The sequence below is a fragment of the Branchiostoma floridae genome, chromosome 1, assembly GCF_000003815.2.
Source record: "Branchiostoma floridae strain S238N-H82 chromosome 1, Bfl_VNyyK, whole genome shotgun sequence".
NCBI classification, from domain to species: domain Eukaryota; kingdom Metazoa; phylum Chordata; class Leptocardii; order Amphioxiformes; family Branchiostomatidae; genus Branchiostoma; species Branchiostoma floridae.
The window spans coordinates 34541901-34554183 of record NC_049979.1 but is presented as its reverse complement, the minus strand read 5'-3'; the positions used below and the strand labels follow the sequence as shown (position 1 = coordinate 34554183).

Sequence of the window (12283 nt, the reverse complement as noted above, 5' to 3'; positions counted from 1 at the left end):
ATCCTGACAATACAGTTAACGTTGTGCCCAACATCAACACTAGCAACAAGTTTGATGTGCTGTCGGATAATACAACAGTTCCAGAAGAACAGATCTCCGATGATCTAATCCAAGGTAACAACAAACGACAATCCAGCACAATTGATGAGATTAAGCTACAGGCAGAAATTGTGGTTATCGGTGATTCAAACACACGAAGTATTATGCCAAGTATATTATACCCAGACAAGCAAGTCCACAAGCAACCGGGAATGACCATTCCTGAAGCTATAGACATCATAGAAACCACCCCTTTCTCCAACCCTAAATGTATCGTGTACCATGTGGGTACCAATGATGTAAAGCAAGAACGGGCTGCAAGCGGGGTGACCGAGAACATGAGACGACTTGTTGCGACAACTCATGACAAATTCCCAAACGCAGCCATAGTCTTGTCCTCTATACCGCCAAGAAATGACCGCCACCTGATGGAAATCGCAAAGCAAGTTAACGCCTTCATTCACATCCTCGGCCAAGAATGCGGCTACATAAGTGTTGCGGACAACGACAATATGGAGGAAAATGGCTCGATCAAACGAGTGCTATTCAAGGATGATGGCTATCACCTTAACCGCGGTGGTGTAAAAGTTCTAGCTGCTAACTTAAAAGAGGCTATACATCCAACAGTTGGTCTGGGTACATACAACAGAGGAAGGAGAAGTAACGCCCCACAACAGAGAGGAAACACTTCCCACCTGTCCTCGCTACGACCTGAGTCCCATCAGATCTCTCCCTCACAAAGAAGGAAGGCGACTCAGAATGGTTACCAGGACCCAAATCCTGCTGGGAAAAGATTCAAGGAACCCTGGAACGACTATAATGCTCCAATACCGCCCCCACAAAATAACAGAGAACCCTGGCTGAACGGACGTCCAGAGCAAGCAGTGCCCTTACGACAAAATAGGGAACCCTGGATTGGCGGGCAAGCTTTCGAAGCATTGGGAAACAATGGAGCAGAAAGGAACTGGCAGAGCGTACGTCCAGCAATGCTTAGACAAGCTCCAACGGACCTCAGAGGCGCGAACCAGAGCATGTGGAGGGACCATCTACCAAGGCTACAACATGACAGGGCTATGGAACGATGGGGTCCAGCACACGAATCCAGCGGATGGCGACGTGACCCTTTCCCCCCATTCCAATCCTACCGTGGCTACGACGATCTGTACATGGACTGGTTTCCGTCAAACCTGAATGGACAACGGAACCGGTTCCAGCCTGAGCGCTCTCGTGACTATCCGTGGTACAGGGACTATGACTTTGATGAATACTAACTCAAGGTTTAGTATCTACTTATATAAGACATCGTATAGTACTTGTTAACAAGTTATAGTAGATTGCAAACGTAGTTGTTTAAGTAAGCTCTTCAGTGATGAAGTAAAAGTTTTAGTAAAGGTAGGGAATAAGTCAGCACTCTGATAGTTTTGTCGATACTCTTATTAAGCCATGACAATGTCAAGGTTACAAATGTCTCCTCACTCTATATCCATAGGTTTTTGGAATGTTCATGGTTTAGGAAAAAAACTTGAAGTCAACGATTTTAGAAACAGTTTAGAAAAATTAGATTTCTTCTCCCTCCTTGAAACATGGAGTAATGATACGTCAGAAGTTGATCTACAACATTATCAGCACTTTTCATCTCTAAGGAACAAACAAAGTAAAGCCAGACGGAACTCAGGTGGAATTATCTTTTATTTTAAAAACAAACTAGCAAAATTTATAAGACGAGAGAGCAGCACTTCAGAAAGCAAAGATATTCTCTGGATCCGTGTAGCCAAGGAATTGTTTGGCCTATCCAGAGACGTATTCATAGGTAATGTATATATCAGTCCTGTAAACTCTTCGATCCACAAAAGATCTGAAGAATCTATCTTTGATGTACTAGAACAGGACGTGGCACGTTTTACGTCCAGAGGTTTTGTGATTCTCGGAGGAGACTTTAATAGTCGATTAGGTTCCTTGAAAGACTTCGCGGACGAAACTCCAATAGATTCTGACGTTGAGCATATTCCAATTCTCAACATCCCAAGAAATTATTCTGATAAAAACCCGCCAAACACATTTGGCAAAGATTTGACTGATTTATGTTACCAATCCAACCTCAACATTCTAAATGGGCGAGTCCTGGGAGATCTCAGCGGCCGATTCACCTGCTACCAGCCTAACAGCTGTAGCACCGTTGATTATGCCATAGCTAGCAGTACCCTCTTCCACAATATCAATATATTTAGAGTACATCCATTGACCGAATTTTCTGATCATTGTATGATCTCGCTAAACATTAAGACACTTATACAAGAATCTCAAAACGAAACACCCAAAATAAATATGCGACCTTTGCCAGACAGATTTGTCTGGGGACCGGACTCCAGCGAAAAGTTTATAAATGCTTTACGCAGCCAAGCATTATCGCACAAGCTTGAAAATTTTAATTTGTCAACGCATCTAAACTCAATCTTAAATGCAAACATCGACAAAGAAGTTCACAAATTTCAGGAAATCTTAGAAATAGCGGGGAAAATGTCACTACAAATCAAACATAACAGTAAACAAAAAAAATTACGAACAAATAAAAAGTGGTTCAACAAAAATTGCTTCGAGGCCCGGAAAGAGCTCCGTAATCTGCAATATTTATTGCAACGAAACCCAAAGAACCCTTTTATTCGAGGTAGCTATTTTAGGAAGAAAAAGGAATACAACAAACTAATTCGAAAGCGCAAAAAAGACTATGAAACTGACTGTTTAATGCAGCTCCAAAATCTTCAGGAAAATAATCCAACCGCCTTTTGGAATCTACTTAAACAATTTAAAAACGCCAATTCTACTCCAAAAGCTTTAGAAGAAATCCCGCCTGATTCATGGGTAACTCACTTCAAAGCATTACATGAAAAACGTAGGCTTGAGAGGCAAAATTTTGACACTGAATTTGAAATGAAAATTAAAGACAATCTAAAGGCACTGGAGGAACTCAACACAGAGCAAGGGCCTCTTGATTGCCAAATCACGGAGGCTGAAATAAGTAGTGCAATAACGGCTCTCAAAAACAAAAAGGCGAGCGGCGAAGACATGATAATTAACGAAATGCTGAAAGCGGGACACAGCTTACTTTTAAAGCCTCTTGTTGCATTATTCAATCGCATCTTTTTTAGTGGAAAATTCCCCCAAACCTGGTCAAAAAGCTACATAGTGCCCATATTCAAATCAGGGAGAAAAGACGACACTAACAACTACCGCGGGATTTCCATTTCTAGCTGTCTCGGGAAACTGTTTACCTCTGTACTAAACAAAAGGCTCTCCTCTTTTCTCGAGGAAAACAAAATTCTTAAACCTAATCAAGCAGGATTCCGGAAGAATTACAGAACGTCAGATAACATATTTGTTCTGAAAACGTTGATTTCCAAATATACACAGTCAAGAAATCAACTATTTGCTTGCTTTGTGGATCTATCCAAGGCATTTGATTCAATTTGGCACGAGGGCCTATTATTCAAACTCATATCAAAAGGCATTTCCGGTAGATTTTTTGATATGCTAAAAAGTTTATATAGTCAATCCGCAGCGAGTGTGAAAACAAATATAGGTTTAAGTGAAAATTTCCCTGTCAAAATAGGAGTGCGGCAAGGTTGTGTTCTAAGTCCCTCACTATTTAACCTATATATCAGTGACTTAGCAGACGAACTGAATACAGGAGATTTTGATGCGCCCTTGCTAAATACATCTGAAGTATCAAGTTTATTTTATGCCGACGACCTTGTCCTACTATCAACTAGCCAAAATGGTCTTCAAAATGCAATTGATAAACTAGGTCTCTATTGCAACAAATGGAAATTATCAGTTAACATAAATAAGACAAAAATAATCGTATTTAACAAAAAGGGTCATATGTTCTCAAATCTGAAATTTCATATACTCAACGAAGACATAGAGATAGTTTCTTCATATTGCTATTTAGGAGTGGTGCTTACAACAGGTTGCAACTTCACAACAGCATTAAAAACATTACAAAAGAAGGCGCTAAGAGCTCTGTTCAGTATTAAAACAACACTAGGAGAAACCAATCCTTCAATTTCAGTATATTGTAAATTATTTGATGCCTGCGTTGTCCCAATATTGACTTATGGTGCAGAGGTATGGGGCAAAATCGGATTAAATGATAAGTCACCCATTGAACAAGTTCATCTGAAGTTTTGCAAGTCGTTATTAGGCGTAAGAAAAAACTCAAGTAATCTTGCAACAAGGGCAGAACTAGGCAGGTATCCTCTGTGGATCGAAGTATATACTAGATTGTATTCATACTACAAAAGATTAGTTAAAGAAGTGCCAAGAAATAGTCTACAATTTGAAGCTTTTCTTGTACAGCAGGACTTACACAGTCGCAACATACCATGCTGGTTTTCCAATGTTAGTAAAATCCTGGAGGAGTCTGGTTTTGCCTATCTTTTGATTAACAGTGATCGCAACACATCTTTCGCTCAGTCCGAAGTAAACCAAAGACTGAAAGACAACTTTGTTCAAAATTTTTACTCCGAAATGAATTCTCCTGGCATGAAGGAAAACCAAGGTAATAAGTTAAGAACCTACAGAAAATTCAAGCTTACTTATGAAAGAGAAAAGTACCTAGAGATAACAAATTTTAGTTATCGCCGAGCCATGACTAAATTAAGGATCAGCGATCACCCACTGCAAATTGAAGCTGGCAGATACACCCGAACTCCTCCTGACGATAGAATATGCATGTTTTGTAATAAGAATGTCAGATGTATAGAAAATGAAATGCACTTTGTACTAGAGTGTTCTCTGTACAATGATATGCGTAATAGCCTTGTTAATGTTAAACGTGTTAAAGAGAAATATACAAACACAACAAAGGCAGACATGTTTAAATATCTGATGTCATCAACTAACTATGACATATTGGAAGAACTGTGTAAGTTCGTTTACTCTTGTTTTAAGAGGAGGGACGAAGCTTGTAGAAAATAGTTATTATTAGGATACATCATTGTTTATTTGTTGTCATTAACTTTATATCAAACTTAATGCATTTAGCCCCATTGGGGCATGAACATGCAATAAACATCATTGTCATTGTCATCATTGTCATTGTCATTGTCATTGTCATTGTAACAATGCGCCATGGCAAGGTAAAGATGCAAACCGCTAAGAAAAAGTCAGATACACTGATCTGGGAGCATTCTACGGAGTTTGTGCCATGGTCGCCAACAGACCTACTGGTTCTAAAACTTCGGAAGGCGAAGCGCTGCAAAGACACCACAGTTGGTGAGCTGTCCATCGATGTTGCAGCCGCACTAGAGTCAGCGGACGGTTTACCACAGAAGTGGTGGTACATCATGGACCGACCCAACAAAGGCGGGCGGAGGAATGAGGAAGTGTTCTTACAAGTGTCCGTTACTCTCGACGGCACGGTGGTGAAAAGTCAGCCTACACAGGACCAAGGTAAGATGTGCCTATTTCTGTTCCTATGCAGGGTAAGATAGTGTATGTACTTTTATGGTCATATACACCTGTCTTGATAGGGTAGAAATCAGCAAGCTTTTATTTCTCCCACAGGGCAGGGATACATATGGAAATGACTTCTCAATGGACATTTTCAAAGAAGTAAAAAGTGGAAGACATATCTAAAGGGAACTACTTTTTGTGGGAAAGTCGTGTTGATGTGACTCTTATACGTATGGTATCGTTCTGTTTAGTCTTGGCCAAACCTCCCGAGGGGACCGTTGAGGCATATGTGCATGGGACGCCTGAGACTCTGACTCAGGGCAAAGAGGCTGCAGCCAAAGTTTCTGAGGAAACAGAAGCCACACCCCAAGACAACAGCGCTAAGGACAGCAAACCACCATCCGTCGCCGGCGACATCGCAGACGTCAAACTAGACTCTTCAGACATAGCCTCAACTTCAGACACAGCCTCAACTTGTGACACAGCGGACAAGTTTGCTGCCAACGAAGACAGAGACGTCAGCGCGCAAGAGTGTGAGCTACCAAAGGGTCAAGGTAAGAGGCGGTAGAATTCATCGTTCAAACAAGGATATAAGTTTTCAAAATTGAACCTTCTTGGGGTAAGGGAAAAAAAGTCCCTGCAAATCCACCTCTAGATCAATGTGGGGCATGTACACCTTTAGTTTAGATAGAACACTGATGAATAGACGTCGGTCGAAACAGCGTTATAGAATGTGGGTTTCTCCTTTTTATACCCAGACAAGACTTCCGAGGGGACAGTCAAGACGGAGCTGCAAGAGAAACCAGAGCTGGAGAATGACAAGATCAATGTTTCCCAAGAAAAAGAGCCGGACGCACCATCGGACAACCGCTCACCACCAGCCGCTGCCGGCGACGCCGCAGACGTCAAAGCAGCGTCTTCAACAAGCTCGGCATCCGGCCTACCAGCCACAGCTCCAGATACAGCAGACAAACGCCCTGCTGCCGGAGAAGGCGATGTCCCAGAGCACCATCCTTCAGTTGCCCGTGGAGAACAGACTGAAGCACCCAACAACAGCGGCGCGGATACAGACACAGACAGTAAGACGACAACGTCTACTCAAGGAGGAGGAGCGCCTCTTACAGTAACCACCCCATCGCCCAAACACGAGGACGCAGAAGATCCTCAGTATGAAGAGGCCAAGTCGTTAGTCAACAAGCTGTGGGCAGAGCTGAAGCTTGAGAGAGACTATGCAGAAAAGCTTCTCGCTCATGCCAACTCCCTTCGATGCAGACTCGCCAATACCGCCCCGCATGTTCTCCGCTACCCTGTTATCAAGAACATTATCGCTGCTGTGCCCGATCGCACATCTTACGAGTTACCTGACACACAAGGACTAAGTTTGGAGGAGCTGCAAGACATCCAGAAGACCCTCACCAAGTCGGTACAAGATGAGAAGGAACGCGCGACCTACATCAAGCTCTGGTACTGGGAAGAACTGGTCCGCGTGGCTCTGAAAGAGGCGCCCCAAGTATTTGGGCAAGAGGACTGAAGTGACAGATATCTCATGCAACAATTGCAAAATACATATCCTGCATGCGTTCAGCATATTACTGGGTTTTGAAAAGAGTGTTATCTAACAGCATTGTTAGTCAACCAATCAACACAATGTTTTGTCACCAAGAAGGTCCGTTATGAACCTCTAACTGACCCAACTTTAATCTGATGTTGAGAAGGCACTTTGACGCCTGATACTCTTTAAATGCAAAATGATTTTGTTTCTTATAAACGGTCCGCTCGTTTTGCCAAACATATTTGGCTATGTAATGGTCCCAGTTGCTTGTTCCGGAATTGAATCTTGCTGTTTATATTACTTTTCAATTATTTAATATTCAGTTAATGTTTTGGAGATACTTTACCCACACGCAAACAGATGTAAACACCATGCTTACTGTATACAATCCCGTCTTTGCATTGTATTTCTGTCAAAGATGTTCCATCCCTTGGGCTTAAGACACCAATATTCAGATTGAATAGTTTTCTTCCAAAGTGAAAAAATAAAATGAAGGTTGTTCATCATTACAGTTGACAACATTCCATCACTTGTCTGCATTGTTCCTTCGATAAGCTCGTTGTTTGTATAGGTATTAACATATATAATGGACGATATTCAAATTTTCCCTGTATTTCGCCTTTCTACATTACTGAAAACCTCCAAAATAAGAGCATACTCTGCAAAGGGCCGAAACGGAGCAGTGATTTGGACCCCAAAAAAAATGGATATCATCTATCAAGAGACTCAGCACGTCTAATGCTATTTTATTTATTTATTTATTTGTTCAGCTGTTTACAAACAGCCAAGGCTGCCCAACTAGCCGTAGGCTATTATCAATGGCTAACCCTGTACATGTTCGCACACGACGGGTTATACCGCCCCTTACGGGGTGACACACCCCGTCACCCGTCCGGGTGAATGATGCAAATCACCATGTGGCTGATACGAGACAGAGGTTCACCAGGCCTCCATCCGGGTGATTTGAAGTGAATCACCAACTCCCGACAGAAGGAGTTGCACCAACGCACACCGCACCATCGCACGTGTGGGGGTTCTTTAACGTGCATGGGGTATGGCTCTCCCCATACACGGGACCTCCATTTAACGTCCTATCCGAGGGACGACTCATTTTTCACTTGAGTAAAGTGAGGAAAGTCGTGTAAAGTGCCTTTCCCAAGGGCACAAGACCAGCAACACGGCAGGCGGATTCGAACCGGCGACCTCTCGGTCACGGGCCGAATACACTACCACTGTGCTACGCGGCCCCACGATGATCAATGCTATATGCTATAAACGGGAGTCTGTAGTATGCTCTGTCGGAAACATAACCTAGCTCGAGCTCTTGACTTACGATGATCTGTACTTTATCGTACGTGCGTCCAAATGAAAGAACACCGATCTAAAATCTGAGAGTAATTTCCGATCACAGTAATACAGCATCAACTTACAGAGTATTTCTCACCACATTACAATTACACAAGCATATAAACATACTGCAAATAAAAAGGACACCTGTTTTTGAAATACCTTGACAAATGCTAACGTTTGGTACAGGGTGGTATGAAGGAATGTTGGAAAAGTCAAAGTCAATGTCACTCCTCACTATGACATCACGATCAGCGCAATATTCCAACGTCATCATTGCCTAGGTTACGTCATTTCGGGGTCACTGGGGTCAAGGTTGTCAATGCTTTGTTCCATGGAGCGCTCGCGATTGTCACGGAGTGTTCTAGAACTGCATTTCTCCACGCTGTAGCACAGCAACCAAACATAACGCCACTGTTGACCGAGGAAACGCACGGATCTCTCGAGCTCCGCGTTTTGTCAATTGAATCTCCAAGTTTCCCATAGAAATATGGGGGTTCTCGACAAGGCGGCGTCAGCGTTCCTTTCAGTGGCACACGTGCTTTCAATGATCAGGCCTGGCGGTAAAAGACAGAGCGACGAGACAAAACTCAACGTAACTGTCCACGAGGGCAAAGTCGGTCGCAAGAGCCAGGGCAAGTATCTAGTGACAATGCGCCATGGCAAGGTAAAGATACAAACCGCTAAGAAAAAGTCAGACGCATTGATCTGGGAACATTCTACGGAGTTCGTGCCATGGTCGCCAACAGACCAACTGGTTCTGAAACTTCGGAAGGCAAAGCGCTGCAAAGACGCCACAGTTGGTGAGCTGTCCATCGATGTTGCAGCCGCACTAGAGTCAGCGGACGGTTTACCACAGAAGTGGTGGTACATCATGGACCGGTCAAACAAAAGCGGGCGGAGGAATGAGGAAGTGTTCTTACAAGTGTCCGTTACTCTCGACGGCATGGAGGTGAAAAGTCAGCATAGACAGAACCAAGGTAAGATCTGTTTCTGTTCCTATGCAGGGTGAGAGTGTATGTACTTTCATGCTGTCTTAATAGGGGAGACATTAGCTAGCTCTTAATTTTCCCACAGGGCAGCGACACATATGGAAGACAATGGCAACTTTCAAAGAAGTAAGTAGTGAAGACATACCTAAAGGGAACTGCATTTTGTGGGAAAGCCCTGTTGAAATGACACTTGTTTAGATCTTAAGTCGAAAAATGAAATGATGAAAAACACACAATATACGTATTGTATTTTTCTATTTAGTCTCGACCAAGCCTCCCGAGGGGACCGTTGAGGCATCCGTGCAGGGGAAGCAGGAGACTCTGTCGGAGCTGCAGAATCACCAGGGCAAAGAGGTGGTAGTTTCTCAGGAAGCAGAGGCCACACCCTCAGACAACAACGCTAAGGATAGCAAGCCACCTTCCGTCACCGGCGACATCGCAGACGTCAAACTAGACTCTTCAGACACAGCCTCAACTTCAGACACAGCCTCAACTTGTGACACAGCTGACGAGTTTGCTGCCAACGAAGACAGGGACGTCAGCGCGCTAGAGTGTGAGCTACCAAAGGGTCAAGGTAAGAGGCGGTAGAATTCATCATTCAAACAAGGATATAAGTTTTCAAAATTGAACCTTCTTGGGGTAAGGGAAAACAAGTCCCTTCAAATCCACCTCTAGATGAATGTGGGGCATATATACCTTTAGTTTATATGGAACACTGATGAATAGACGTCGGTCGAAACAGCGTTATAGAATGTGGGTTTCTCATTTTTATACCCAGACAAGACTTCCGAGGAGACAGTCAAGACGGAGCTGCCAGAGAAACCAGAGCTGGAGAATGACAAGATCAATGTTTCTCAGGAAAAAGAGCCGGACGCACCATCGGACAACAGCGGCAAGGACAGCTCACCACCAGCCGCTACCGGTGACGCCGCAGACGTCAAAGCAGAGTCTTCAACAAGCTCGGCATCCGGCCTACCAGCCACAGCTCCAGATACAGCAGACAAACGCCCTGCTGCCGGAGAAGGCGATGTCCCAGAGCGCTATCCTCCAGTTGTCCGTGGAGAAGAGACGGAAGCACCCGACAACAGCGGCGCGGATACAGACAGTCAGACGACAACGTCTACTCAAGGAGGAGGAGCGTCTCTTACAACAACAACCCCATCGCCCAAACACGAGGACGCAGAAGATCCTCAGTATGAAGAGGCCAAGTCGTTAGTGAACAAGCTGTGGGCAGAGCTCAAGCTTGAGAGAGACTATGCAGAAAAGCTTCTCGCTCATGCCGACTCCCTTCGATGCAGACTCGCCACTACCGCCCCGCATGTTCTCCGGTACCCAGTTATCAAGAACATCATCGCTGCCGTGCCCGATCGCACAACTTACGAGTTACCCGACACACAAGGACTGAGTTTGGAGAAGCTGCAAGGCATCCAGAAGACCCTCACCAAGTCGGTACAAGATGAGAAGGAACGCGCGACCTACATCAAGCGCTGGTTCTGGGAAGAACTGATCCGAGTGGCTCTGAAAGAGGCGCCTGGGGTATTTGGGCCAGAGGACTGATATGACAATGTTGTACTATACAATTGTAAAATGAATTTATTGGGGTTTAAACATTCACTGGGGTTTAAAATAAGCAAGCGTTTTATGTCACAATGTTATCCGTTAATCAACACGTCGTTTTATCACCAAGAAGGTCCGCTCTGAATCTTCAACTGACCCAGCTGAAATCTTGGGCTGATGCTTAAAAGGTCTGAGGGACCTGCACTTTGGGCACTTTTCGCCAGGTGATCTTGAAAAAAACACACATTTTGTTTCTTGTTTATCTACACGATAACAGATGTAAACAACATGCGAATCGTACACAATTCTTCGACTGTACGGAAGTTTTACCATACATCCCTTGGCCTGGATCCGGAGTTCAATGTTTGATTTGAACAAAGTTTTACTCCAAAGTGACAAATTAAAATGAAAGTTTACAATCCCCCACTTTGAGTTTGAGCTGCATTCTATCACTTTGCTACTATAGTATATACATGTATAGAGTCCGATTAGTAGTGGTGACCTTGCTTGAGGTGATCACATCTCAAACAGATCATTGAATGATTTGCACAAATTGATGGAAAGAAATGTTTAATTTCCAAGCAGACGTATCGAGTCAGGCTTATTTTTGTGGGTCATTCCCTTCTTTGCATTCACTTCGAGATGTAGAAATGCAGAAAAGGCCAATGCCCACATAAGACTCTCAAAATAAGTTTGACTTATACATGTACATCTGTTTGAAAATTCAGTGCATGTGGAAGAAGGTTGAGTTGTATTAAGTGCTTCCATAGCCTACCTATGCCAGTCCTTGCCCAGTGCTAACACTAATCTCCAAGCAGATTTACCGGTGCCATTAAATACAGTAGAAGCCAGTTAATTGCACAATGGATAACTGCACACTTCTGTTAATTGCATGGAGTCCCCACCAAATCTAATGGTGGTGCGGTCAGGCTTGATAACTTTGTTTTGTTGCACCATCCGGATAATTGCACGAAATACGCTGGCAAATCGTGTGTGCAATTAAACGGCTTCTACTGTAGTATGGAAGCTGGCCAAGGAGTATAGCCAGCCAAAGGGAGTCAGCCAAGCAGCTTTGATGCTATCTTATGGCACCAGTAGATCTGTATGGAAATTAGCCAACACACTGTCAATGAAAATTTGCAACTGCCCTCTCCGAGTCAGAACCTAAAGCATGGGGTCTGATACTTCAGTCACAGTTGTGCCTGTGCCTGTCGCCCCCAGCTGGGCTCCAAAGCCACAAATTCGTCCCAGTGGACTGCAGGATATCTCTCGGTGTTCTCACGGGTAGGTCACAGCGTCTCTTTGTCGCTGGGTCCCTGGCTGATTTTAACTCTGAGCAGAA

The 12283-nt window shown here is 43.9% G+C and overlaps 1 protein-coding gene across 1 annotated transcript; it reads left to right on the top strand.

Annotated features, from left to right (window-relative positions):
* Positions 1 to 9286: 9286 nt before the first annotated feature.
* On the top strand, positions 9287 to 11308 carry LOC118424180. Its single transcript, XM_035832719.1, has 3 exons — positions 9287 to 9372; positions 9647 to 9958; positions 10163 to 11308. The coding sequence occupies exons 1-3, from the start codon at positions 9339 to 9341 to the stop codon at positions 10939 to 10941; spliced, it is 1125 nt and encodes a 374-aa protein (XP_035688612.1). The 5' UTR covers positions 9287 to 9338; the 3' UTR covers positions 10942 to 11308.
* Positions 11309 to 12283: the final 975 nt, after the last annotated feature.

Bases quoted from the DNA above. Each gene is read 5' to 3' on its own strand.
- LOC118424180 (XM_035832719.1), top strand. From the start codon at position 9,339: ATGGAGGTGAAAAGTCAGCATAGACAGAACCAAG. The intron at 9,373-9,646 runs GTAAGATCTGTT...TTTTCTATTTAG, and splicing joins TCAGCATAGACAGAACCAAG to TCTCGACCAAGCCTCCCGAG. The intron at 9,959-10,162 runs GTAAGAGGCGGT...TTTTATACCCAG, and splicing joins TGAGCTACCAAAGGGTCAAG to ACAAGACTTCCGAGGAGACA.